Here is a 13,483-nt window from a genome sequence, read left to right as displayed (position 1 = left end):
GTTCATAGTAATGTGATGGTGGCTTGGGGGCCTGGCATTCCTGTCTTTTCTTTCACCCCCATTACTCATAGGTATTTCCAGATATCAATGGGCTTCCCTGCTTTGTTTGGTTTTTTTGTGTGTGTGATAGTATTTTTGCCTCTTAGGTCAGCCTATCTTATCTTGACTGTGATAACCCTCCCCCAACAAATCCCTCTAAGTCCCATCTTCCTGGCACCAGCTTCTAGATCCCTTCATCTCTGAGCAGGAAGCACCCTGGATATTACTCACACATTTAGGGGATCATTCTTCCAGTAATTTCCACACTTCTTCCAGTTTGCCATTTTCACTTCAGTATGTTGTTTTTTATGGTCTACTCATAATTCCTATTCTGCTCTTGAACATGGCAGAATATTTACTTTATAAATTCTCTAATATTTCTCACAGTTGATTAGGAGAGAAGTACAAGTGGAAGGACTAGGAAGAGTTAGAAGAGATCTAAGCAGCTTAAGCCTGTTTGTCTGGTGTCTGTAGATCCCACCAAGAAATAATTTATAGGCATGAGTAACCAGAATTCCAAAAACATTGTTGTGAGACCAAGCATGGAAGTAAAAAAAAAAAAAAAAAAAAAAAAAACTGTAAGAGGTATCTTGCTTTGTGCTTAAATGTTATTGCATGCTGCTTACTATTGTTTTTGCAGGTTTTATTCTATGTCTAAGTTTGGAAATATAGACTTCATTAAGGCAATTCTTCATAACTCTCATCTGGTATACCTGAACTTGTATGGCACTAGCCTCTCCTGTACTGACGTCAGGCACCTGTGTGAGACGTTGAAACACCCAATGTGCAACTTAAAAGTCTTGATGTAAGTCTCTGCGTTGTTCATGATGAATGTCTTGTTTTGGTTTGGTTTGCTTGTTTGTTTTTTAATGTGAACTTTGCAGGTCGAATACATCATTGCATCACCTTCATCTCTTCTGTTATTTGTCTTTTCAATCTGCCTGTCCAGGCCTCCTAGTAAGGTGAGAATGAATTCTAATGGGCAGGGCTTCCTCTAAGAAGGTTTGTTACCTTTCTCATCTCTGGAGCTTACTTTAATTACTTCTCATGGACGCCTTACCTGATACTTCTTGTTTCTGCTCCCAACCCACCACGCCTAAACTAGAACTGTAAAGATATGCACAGAAACCTAAAACTAAGCATGTTAATGATCAAAAGTGTGATCTTCTAACCTGGCATGACGACGTTGAGCCAGAAGGAAGGTGACTTGCCGAAAGTAACTTGTTTCTCTCAAATTACCTGGGCTTCCCCTACTTTAATTGGGTGATTTCTAGGCAGAACCAATTTATTTTTCAGCAGAAAAATTGATACAGTAATAAGCAAAACTGACTCATTAAACTTACCCAAAGAATGTGCTCTTCTCTCAAGTTCACTGTCTCTACTTTGCAGTACCCATTGTAAACGTGATTGACAGATTCACATACACTAGGTTGACACTCATCAGGAGAAAGGCAGATTCTATGAATAATAGTTGTTTGAGCATACAGAATTGCTGTAGATCTTATTCATTATTCGAGCTCCTTCCATACCATGGCAACTTTTTCCTTCTATTTTAACTCTTTCTACACAGGGGAAACTTACAAAACTCTTAGGGAAAAATACTATTTCATAGTTAAGCCATTTTCTTCGGATTTTGTATATTATATGTTTATGTAAGAATTGTGTAACAGATCTAAATAAAGCAGGAGTCAATTATAGACATCTTGTAGCTGGATATGTTGCCTCTTTAGAGCAAAACAACTGTACTCTTGATTGACTTCAGTTTGGTATTAGAGGTGAGAGGTCATCAAAATCAAGTTTTCTCAAGCTTAGTAGTTCTCAACAAGGGACAATTTTGTACCTTAAGGGATGTCATTGTCCAGAAACATTTTTGATTGTCACAATTACATGGGAAGGGTGCTATAGGCATCTAGTAGGTCAAGGCAAGGGATGCTGCTAAACATTCTACAATGCACGGGACAATTCCACATAATGAAGAATTATCTACCCCAAATTGATAGTGCTGAAACTAAGAAACCTGCTAAAGCTCTAGAAGAGCTGTGTAGGGTAAATTACAGTAGAGTGATGCTTCTCTTCTTGGATTGGAAGGGGCCAGTTTGGCTAATACAGTGTGGGCTGGATATTTGCCTAAATGAACCCAGGGGACCTTATACTGAGAAAAAAACCATTCAGTAGTATGCAGTGGCCCTGGACAAACATTTTTATAGATACCACTGTGTTATTTCATGTGTCTTGATACCTTTGTGACAAACACCTTTTTCTACATCAGCCATTCTTCATCATTGTTATTTACTTTTTAGGATTATTAGACTTACCAGAAGTTACAAAAGTAGTAAATAAAAATTTCATCTACCAATTGCCCATCTTCCAGTAAAGATAACATTTTATATAACAATAGTACATTATTTAAACTAGGAAATATTACTAATGTAGTGAACAAAGCTGTTTTCAGAAATGTTTCTAAGAAACTTCCAGTGAAACTAGACTTAATTTTTTAGAAGTTTAGTGAAGTAGTATTTAATACTTTATATTACATTTCCTTCTGCCTTCAGAATTTCATTATAGAAAGAAGTGCTCTTTTGCATTTTTATCTTTCCCTATTTAATGTTGCCTACTAATATCTTTGTTTGTGTTATAGTTTTGTGACAAATGTTTTCTCAGGAGGTGCCATTCCTCTTTAATTAAAGGACAAATGCAGTTGAAGCAACATACACTTTTTGTCCCATTTCACCTCCTTTCTAAAAATAAAGTATTTTTTAGTATAATCTCTAACTCTGAGGTAGTATTTTTAAAACTTTAACATAATTTTAATAAAAATGATTGTACCTGAAAACATTGGCTATAAGAATCAAAACCACTTACTGGCATACAAAATTTTCTTTAATTTGAATTGCACATATTTGTGGGGTGCAGGGTATTGTTTTAGTACATACATATTTTATACAATTAGAGTAGCTAGCATATCTATCCCCGAATATTTATCTTTTGTCATAATTCCAGTCAAGATTCTTTTATAACTATTTAGAAATATACGATATACTATTGTTAGCTCTAGTCAGCCTAGAACACCAGAATGTCTTTTTATCTACCTGTACGTTTGTACCTGTTAATCTACACTTCTCCCTACCCTCTTGTTCCCTTCCCTTTCCTATCTCTGGTAACCATTACTCTGCTCTCTACGTCTACGAGTACTACTTTTTTTATATTCTCACATATGAGTGAGATCATTCAGTATTTGTCTTTCTGTGCCTGGCTTACTTCACTTCGCATAATGGTCTCCAGTTCCATGTTGCTGCGAATGACAGAATTTTATTTTTTTTAATAGCTGAATAGTATTTCACTGTAGATATATATCAGTGTTTTTTAAATCTATTCATTTATTGATGGGCATTTAACCCTATCTTCCCTATTGTGAATAGTGTTGCAGTAAACATGGGAGTGCATGTATCTTTTTGATATATTGATTTCATTTCACTTGGGTATAAACCCAGTAATGGGGTAGCTGGGTCTTAAGTTATATCTATTTTTACTGCTCTGAGGAACCCCCATACTGTTTTCCACAGTGGCGGTACCAACTTACATTCATGCCAACAATGTAGGAGAGTTCCCTTTTCTCTGCATCCTCATGAGCACGTGTTATTTTCTGTCTTGTTGATGACAGCCATTCTAACTGGAGGGAGATAATATTTCATTGTGGTTTTAATTTGCCTTTCCCTGATGATTAGTGATGTTGAGCATTTGTTTCATGAGCCTGTTGGCCATTTGTATGGCATCTTTTGAGAAATGTCTGTTCAAGTCCTTTGCCCATTTTTTAATTGGGTTTGTTTTTTGTTTTTGCTGTTGATTTTTTTATTATGTATAGATAGATGTGGGGTACAATGCTGATTTTCAATAATTGTGTAGAATGTATGTTGATTAGATCAGTATAGTTAGCTTATTCATCATTACAATACGCAATCATTCTTTGTGTCGGTTGACCAATTCCTCACTAGCCCCCTCCCCTTTCCTCCCCTTTCCTCCCCTTTTCCCTCCCCTCCCCTTTTCCACCTTTAGTTTTTTTGTTTGTTTGTTTTGTCAACTTTACTCATCATCCGGGAAATGCAAATCAAAACCACACTGAGATACCATCTAACCCCAGTTAGGATGGTTAATATCCAAAAGACTCTGAACGATAAATGCTGGCGAGGTTGCGGAGAAAAAGTAACTCTCATACATTGTTGGTGGGACTGCAAAATGGTGCAGCCTCTATGGAAAATGGTATGGAGGTTCCTCAAACAATTGCAGATAGATCTACCATATGACCCAGCTATCCCACTGTTGGGAATATACCCAGAGGAATGGAAATCATCAAGTCGAAGGTATACCTGTTCCCCAATGTTCATCGCAGCACTCTTTACAGTAGCCAAGAGTTGGGACTAGCCCAAAAGTCCATCATCAGATGAGTGGATATGGAAAATGTGGTATATCTACACCTCTAATTTTTAAAAAGCTCACCGTATTACTATGATTATTGTTTCTTTCTCTCTCTCTTTATTCATTTATTTACGGATTCAGCTCCCAGTCATGAGTGTTCTTTGATTTCCTTATATATTCTGGATATTATCCCCTTGGCTGACGTATAGTTTGCAAATACTTTATCCCATTCTGTAGGTTGTCTCTTCATTTTGTTCATTGTGTTCCTTGCTGTGCAGAAGCTTTTTAGTTTGATGTAGTCCCATTTGTGTATTTGTTTTAGTTGCCTCTGTCTTTGTAGTCTTGCTCAGAAAAGTGCTGACCACTCCCATTTTGTTTAATGTTTCCTCTATTTTCTCCTAATAGTTCCATAGTTTGGGGTCTTAAATTTAGGACTTTGATCCATTTTGAGTTGATTTTGGTGAATGGTAAGAGATAAGGTTCTAGTTTCAATCTTCTGCATTTGGATATCCCATTTTTCCCACCATTTGTTGAAGGCGCTGTCCTTTTCCCAGAGTATATTGTTGGCGCATCTGTTGAAAATCAATTGGCTGCAAGTGTGTGGATTTATATCTGCGTTCTCTATTCTGTTCCATTGGTCTATTTGTCTGTTTTTATGCCAGTACCATGCTGTTTTGGTTGCTGTACCTTTATGGTATATTTTGAGGTAAGGTAGTGTGATGCCTTCAACTTTGTTCTTTTTGTTCAAGATTGCTTTATTTGTATGGCATCTTCAAAATGTCCACATTACCCAAAGCAACCTACAGATTCAATATAACCCCTATCAAAATACTAATGAAATTCTCCATGGATATAGGGGGGAAAATATCTTAAAATTTGTATGGAACTGCCTGTCACTTTTAAGCTGCATGAAGTCTCAGGCTGGGATTTATCAACCTTGGCACTTGTGATATTATGATTTATAATAAGAAATTCAGTTGACACTTGGACAGCAGGAGTTTGAACTGCAAGTTTCCATTTATATGTGGGTTCTGTATCTATAGATTTAACCAACCACAGATTGAAAATACAGTAATCATGGTATGCAGAAGCAGAGTACTTACGGCTGACTTCTCATATTTGTGGGTTCCGCAAGGCCAACTATGGTACTTGTACTCCTGCAAATTTTTGGTATCCACGGGGGATCCTGAAACAAATCTGCCCCACATATGGAGGGCCAAACACATATGTGTTGGTCTTTGTCTCTGGTTCTTGGTACAGATCTTCTAAAACACTTGTGATTTCCCAAGTGATAGGGTGCTAGGAGAATCTTTTGTTCTAATATTTGGTCTTTGACCCTTGTTCTTCACAGAGCTCCTGAATCTCTTGGAATTTTCTGCATGATAGAGCATCTTTTGTTTTAATGAGAACTCTTGATGAGCTCCTGGATGGGAGCTGGTCACCAGAAGGGCCAAGCCATAATTTAAAACCCTAATTAAAACCCTAAAAACCATAATTAAGAACCCAGGGGTTGATAGAAACCCACTCCTTACCCCCATGGGGCGGGGGAAGGCTGAAAATGGACTTAATAATTAATCATGCCTATGTGATGAAGTCTCCACAAGAATTCCAAAAGTACAGAGTTCTGAGAACTTCCAGGTTGACAGACACATCCATGCAGTGCACCCCAACTCCACAAGGACAGAAGCTCTTGTGCTTGGGATTCTTCTAGACCTTGAGCTATGTATCTATTCATCTGGCTGTGCATCTATATGCCTTATAACATCATTTATTAATAAACTGGTAAATGTGTTTCCCTGAGGTCTGAACTGTTCTAACAAACTAGTTAAATCCTAGGAGGAGGTCATGGGAACCCCCCCTTTATAGCTGGTTAGTCAGAAGCACAGATAAAACAACCTAGGGCTTGCAACTGGGATCTGAAGTAGAGGACAGTTTTATGATGATTGCTTATTAACCTGTGAAATCTTATTCTAACTCCAGGTAGATAGCATCAGGATTGAGTTATGTTGTAGGACACTCAGTGTTTGCTAGCGAACTACTTGTTTGGGGGGGGACCCCCTTCCACATCTGGTCACAGAAGTGTGCTGTATTGAACATGTGAAAGTATAAAAAAGTGTGACTTTTTCCTGTCTCCTACAGCACTATTGACAAATTAGACAATCAGAAAATCCTTTTGTCTGTCCTGTACGTTGAAGAATGTTAAGCAACATCCCTAGTCTCTACCCACTAGATGCCAGTAGTACCCTTTTCCCCTTTTTTGAAAACCAACAATCTCTCCAGACATTTCCAAATGTCTCTCAGAGGTCAAAATCACCCCTGGTTAATAACCACTGGTTTAGATTTTCTCCTAACTTCACTGGACAGCTATGTCATGTAATTGTGCTTTTAAAAAATCTGGAATGTAGACAGTGGAATTGCAGGTGAAACATTAGTGGCGTGGGTATCTTTGGAGCCACAGCCAATGCTGTGTAATCCATCTGAAGTCTTTGGTCACATCCTACAATGTGTCTCCCACATAGGTTGGGAAAGTGTAACATCATGTATGAAGCTTGTGAAGATATTGCCTCTGTACTCGTCTGCAACAATAAGTTGAAGCATCTCTCCCTGGTAGAAAATCCCTTGATGAATGAAGGAGTGATGGTGCTCTGCTTAGCCTTGAAGCATCCAGACTGTTCCCTGGAGACGCTCATGTAAGTTGGTCTGGGGGGAAGCATGAAGCATGCTCAGTGGGAGATTTCAAAAGCATGCACGTGAATCAACCTGTTATCACAACAACCAGTTGCTCATTGAGGGATGCTGCAGAACATGGAATCAGTATTTAGACCTGAGTCACTTCTTTATGCATGTTTCCTCAGTAAAATGAAGCTAATTTAAATATAGAGGACCATGAGGTTGAATTCAGGAAATCCAAGACTACCTCTCAGAAACCTCAAATCGGGAGCTCAATAAATCTTTATCATAAATAGGGATGTCCCTATCCATGTACTGGCTGCTGGGCTAGGAGAGATTATAAGTAAAATTTTTAAAAAATGAATTTACTTGATTCCTTTCAGGTACAGGACTTCATAAATTCTAGGTTATTACTGGGTTCCTCCAGTGTCTCCCCTCTTACTTGCTTTAGTCATGTGTCATTTGACAATGGAAATGCATATAAGGAATGTATTATTAAGCAATTTCATCATTGTGTGAACATCATAAAGTATACTCACACAAACCTAGATGGTATAGCCTACTATGCACCTAGGCTATGTGGTATAGCTTGTTACTCCTAGGCTACAAACCTATATAGCATGTTGCTGTACTGAGTACGGTGGCAGTTTTAATAGAATGGTATTTGTGTATATAAACATATTTAACATGGAAAGGGTACAGTAAATATACTACAATCTAATGGGGCCATCGTATATGTGGTCCTTTGCTGACTGAAACATTGTTATGTGGTACATAATTGTATATAAAGTGAACTGCTTTCTCCATTTGGGGTGGTTGGCCAGGATAGCAGTAGAACACATTCTCTATTTTTGCAGTGAGGCCATGCTAGAAATTGTGTCAAGTCAAACAAAATGCTGCAGTGCCTTAAAATGGGAGACATGCACAAGAACACCCAAGTCTGAAAGAATGACATAGACACAAAATTTGTGTGCTGTGCATACATGCATGTATGTGCACATATATATATGCATCATACACACTCATACACATATGAGTTTGTGCATATGTATGCACAAAAGAAAAGAGAAAAACCATGAACTTTAAAATTTTAAATGACTCAAGGTATAGAAAAGAAATAACATACTGGAAGGCAAAAAGTTTTGACTATCAAATAACTGCCTGACATACAATAAAATCGAAGTGTACTCAATAACTATTAAAGCTAATTATGTGTATCTAAAGAGCTTAATATATATCACTTATTTTTTATTTTATTTTATTTTACTTCTCAAAATACATTTTACCTGATTTGCATGCCCCTTTGCCCACTCCTCTCCACCCTCTCCCCACCACACTGCCCACATCGTATCTGTGCACTTAGCTTAAATAGTTCAAGGAATTTTTGTGGTTATTCTGTCTTCCCCCCACCCTTCATTTGTATGTTTATTTATTAATTTTTAGCTCCCACAAATAAGTGAGAACATGTGGTATTTCTTTCTGTGCCTGACTTGTTTCACTTAATATAATTCTAAGTCCATCCATGTTGTTGCAAATGATAGTATTTCATTCTTTTTTATAGCAGAGTAGTATTCCATTGTGTAGATGTACCACAGTTTCCTTATCCACTCATCAGATGATGGACATTTTGGCTGGTTCCAGCTGTTGGCTATTGTATACAGACCTGCAATAAACAATGGAGTACAGGTATCCCTTTGGCATGGTGATTTCTATTCTTCTGGGTATATTCCCAGCAGTGGGATAGCTGGGTCGTATGGTAGATCTATCTGCAATTGTTTGAGGAACCTCCATATCACTTTCCATAAAGTCTGCACCATTTTGCAGCCCCACCAACAGTGGATAAGAGTTCCTTTTTCTCTGCAACCTCTCCAGCACTTACCATTCTCGGTCTTTTGGATGTTAGCTATCCTAACTGGAGTGAGATGGTATCTCAGTGTAGTTTTGATTTGCATTTCCCGGATGCTGAGTGATATTGAGCACTTTTTCATGTGTCTGTTGGCCATTTGTATATCTTCCTTTGATAAATGTCTGTTCAGCTCCTTTGCCAATTTTTAATTGGGTTAATTTTTGTTGTAAAGTTGTTTTGATTTCCCTCTATATTCTGGATATTAACCCTTTGTCAGATGTATATTTAGCAAATATTTTCTCCTACTCTGGTTGTTTTTTTACTCTGTTGATTGGTTTTTCTTTGCTGTGCAGAAGCTTTTTAGTTTGATATAATCCCATTTGTTTGTTTTACCTTTAGTTGCCTGTGCTTTTTGGGTCCTATTCATGAATTCTGTACCCAATACTATTTCCTGGAATGTTTCCCCTATATTTTCTTTAAGAGTTTTATTCTTTCAGGGTGTATATTTAATTCTTTAATCCATTTTGAGTTGATTTTGGTATATGGTGAAAGATACGGGTCTAGTTTCATTCTCCTACATATGATTATCCAGTTTTCCCAGCACCATTTGTTGAAAGGCAGTCTCTTCCCCAGTATGTAGACTTGCTGCCTTTGTCAAAGATCAGATGGCTGTAGGCATATGGGTTAATTTCTGGGTTCTCTATTCTGTTCCATTGATCCATGTATCTGTTTTTATGCCAGTACTATGCTGTTTTGGTTATTACAGCTTTGTGTTATAGTGTAAAGTCAGGTAGTGTTATGCTACCAGCTTTATTTATTTATTTATTTATTTTTTGCTAAGGATTGCTTTGGCTATGTGTGGTCTTTTGTTGTTCCATATAAATGTCTGGAAAGTGTTTTCCATCTCAGAGAAAAAATGTCATTGGAATTTATGGGGATTGCATTGAATTTGTAGATCACTTTAGGTAATATGGACATTTTCACAATGTTAATTCTTCCAATCCAAGAGCATGGGATATCTTTCCATCTTCTTGTGTCCTCTTTAATTTCTCTCAACGGTGGTTTGTAGTTCTCTTTGAAGAGATTTTTCACATCCTTGGTCAGCTTTATTCCTAAATATTTTATTTTTTTGGTGGCTATTGTAAATGGGCTAGCTTTCTTGATTTCTTTCTGCATGTTCACTGGTGAAATATAGAAATGCTACTGATTTCTGTGTTGATTTTGTACTCTGTAACTTTGCTGAAATCGTTTATCAAGTCTAGGAGTTTTTTTATAGAAGCTTTAGGCTGTTCAATATGTAGGATCATATCATCTGCAAAAAGAGACAGCTTGACTTCATCCTTTTCAATCTGGATGCCCTTTATTTCCTTCCCTTCTCTGATTGCTCTGGCTAGTACTTCCAACACTGTGTTGAATAGGAGTGGTGAGAGTATGATGATACTGGCAGTGGGCTTATCGTATATGGCTTTAATTATGTTGAGATACTTTCTGTCTATGGCTAACTTGTAGAGAGTCTTTATCATGAAAGGATGTTGAATTTTGTCAAATCCTTTTTCAGCATCAATAGAGATCGTGTGGTTTTTGTCTTTGCTTTTATTAATGTGGTGTATCACATTTATGATATGCATATGCTGAACCAACCTTGCATCCATGGGATGAATCCCACTTGATCATGGTGTATCATTTTCTGTATGTGTTGCTGTATTCTGTTAGCAAAAATCCTCAATAAAATACTAGCTATGTTCATCAAAGATATTAGCCTGTAGCTTTCTGTTTTTGATATATCTTTGTCTGGTTTTGTTATCAGGGTGATATTTGCCTCACAGGATGAGTTTGGGGGAATGGCCTCTGATTCAATCTTTTGGAACAGTTTGTAGAGAATTGGTATCAGTTCTTCTTTGAAGATTTGGTAGAACTCTGCAGTGGACCCATCCAGTCCTGGGCTTTTCTTTCTTGGGAGCCTTTTGATAACAGCTTCAATTTATTTTATTGTTATTGGTCTGTTCAGATTTTCTATATCTTCTTGGCTCAGTTTTGGTAGCTTGTGTGTGTCCAGCAATTTATCCATTTCCTCCAGATTTTCAAATTTGTTGGCATATAGATGTTTATAGTAGTCTCTAATGATTCCTTGTATTTCTGAGGTGTCTGTTGTAATATCACCTTTTCTGTTCCTAATTTTTGTCGTTTGGGTCTTCTCTCCCTTTCTTAGTCTTGCTAAAAGTTTGTTGATCTTATTAATCTTTTCAGAGAACCAACTTTCTGTTTCATTGATTTTTTTTTTGTATTGTTTCTCGTGTTTCTATTTCATTTAGTTCTGCTTTGATCTTAATTATTTGTTTCCATCTACAACTTTAGGTTTGTATTGTTCTTGTTTTTCTAGATCTTTAAGGTGAAGTGTTAGTTTATTTATTTACCATCTTTCCATTCTTCTGAAGTAAGCATTTAATGCAATAAATTTCCCCCTTAAAACTGCTTTTGCAGTATCCCACAGGTTTTGATATGATGTATCATTATTTTCATTAGTTTCAAGAAATTTTTTGATTTCCTGTTTAATTTCTTCTTGGACCCACATGTCATTAAGTAGAATGTTGTTTAATTTCCATGAGCTTGTATAGTTTTCAGAGTTTCATTTGTTATTGATTTCTAATTTTAATCCATTGTGATCAGAAAAAAATAAGTGGAATAATTCCAGGTTTTTTGAATTTGTTAAGACTTACTTTGTGACCTAACATGTGGTCTATCCTGGAGAATGTTCCATGAGCTGATGAGAAGAATGAATATTCTGAGGTTGTTGGGTGGAATGTTCTGTAGATATGTACCAAATCCAATTGGTCTAAAGTATTGTTTAGATCTTCTGTTTCTCTGACTTTTTGCCTAGACAATCTGTCCAATGATGAGAGTGGGGTGTTCAGGTCCCCCCCTATTATGGTGTTAGTGTCTATTTCTTTTTTTAGATTTAATAGTGTTTGCCTTGTGAATCTGGCTGCTCCAACATTAGGTGCATATATGTTTATGTTTGTTATGTCTTCTTGATGGATAGATCCTTTTATCATTATATATTGGCCATCTTTATCTCTTTTAATAGTTTTTGCTTTAAAGTCTATTTTATCTGATATAAGAATAGCTACTCCAGGTCGTTTTTCATTTCTACTTGCATGATATATCTTTTTCCATTCTTTCAGTCTTAGTCTATGTGTGTCTTTCCAGGTCAAGTGAGTCTCTTGGAGACAGCACATTGTTGGATCCATCTTTTTAATCCAGTCAGTCTGTTTCTTTTGAATGGGAAATTTAGTCCCTTTACATTCAGAACTATTATTGAAAGGTATTGATTTACTCCTAGCATTATACTTATTTTTGTTTAGATGTCTTAAGTATCTTTTGTTCCTTTCTTTCAAATTTTCTGCTTGTCCTCTGTATTTGTTGGTTTCTTGGGGTGATAGATAAACTAATTTTTCTCTTTTGTTAGCATTTTTGTTTTGCTGGTAGGTCTTCTTTCTTGTGTATTCATGGTAGTGATGGTTGTTTTGTGGTATCACACCCAGTACTTCCTTGAGAATTTCTTGTAGGGCTGGTCGTGTGGTAATGAACTCCCGCAGTTTTTGTTTGTCTGAGAAATATACTATTTGTCCTTCATTTCCGAAGGATAGCCTTGCTGGGTAAAGTATTCTTGGCTGGAAATTTTTGTCCTTTAATGTTTGAATATATTCCATTCTTTTCTGGCTTTTAGAGTTTCTGATGAAAAGTCTGTTATTCTGTTTGGGGCTTCCTTATAAGTGACTTGCCACTTCTCTCTTGCAGCTTTTAAGATTCTCTTTGTCTTTGATTTTTGTCAGTTTGATTATCACATGTCTTGGAGAGGATCTTTTTGGGTTGAATGTGTTTGGTGATCTTTGGGCTTCCTGAATCTGGAGATCTGTGACCTTCCCTATACCTGGGAAGTTTTCTGCTATTATCTCATTGAGTATGTTTTCAATGCCATTTCCTTTTTCCTCCCCTTCTGGAATACCCATGATTCGAATATTTGAGAACTTAAGGTTGTCAGTTGTCTCTCTTACATTTTCTTCAATTTTTTTTATTTTTTCTTTTTTCTGGTCTGCCTGTGATCATTCAGTCTGTCTTCGAGGTCAGAAATTCCCTCTTCTGCTTGTTCATGTCTGCTGGTTAAACTCTCTGTTGTATTTTTTATCTCATTGAATGAATCCTTCAGCTCCACAAGCTCAGCTACATTCTTTTTCAAGGCATTGATTTCTTTGTACATTTCTTCTTTCAGATCCTGTATGTCTTTTCTCATTTCATTGTGTTGTTTCACTGACTTTCTTGTATCTCATTTAGTTTTCATAGAATAGTTACTCTAAATTCCTTGCCTGTCATTTCAGACTTCCTGTTCTATAGGATCTAGCACTTGTAAGTTATTAATTTCCTTTGGTGCTGATGTACTTTCTTGATTATTCATATTTCTGGTTTCTTTCCTTTGGTGTTTTGTCATTGTGGCTGGGGGTATCACAGTTCACTTGT

The 13,483-nt window shown here is 36.8% G+C and overlaps 1 protein-coding gene across 1 annotated transcript in view; it reads left to right on the top strand.

The window, feature by feature from the left end:
- LOC134372404 (NACHT, LRR and PYD domains-containing protein 9-like) overlaps positions 1 to 13,483 on the top strand; it is a 56,638-nt gene that overhangs the window by 26,599 nt on the left and 16,556 nt on the right. Inside the window, exons 4-5 of the mRNA XM_063089923.1 lie at positions 680 to 844; positions 6,972 to 7,142. Coding sequence (XP_062945993.1) covers positions 680 to 844; positions 6,972 to 7,142 — 336 coding nt within the window. The remainder of the gene's footprint in view (positions 1 to 679; positions 845 to 6,971; positions 7,143 to 13,483) is intronic.

Source organism: Cynocephalus volans, chromosome 3 (assembly GCF_027409185.1).
Source record: "Cynocephalus volans isolate mCynVol1 chromosome 3, mCynVol1.pri, whole genome shotgun sequence".
NCBI classification, from domain to species: domain Eukaryota; kingdom Metazoa; phylum Chordata; class Mammalia; order Dermoptera; family Cynocephalidae; genus Cynocephalus; species Cynocephalus volans.
This window is presented reverse-complemented; position numbering and strand designations above follow the sequence as displayed.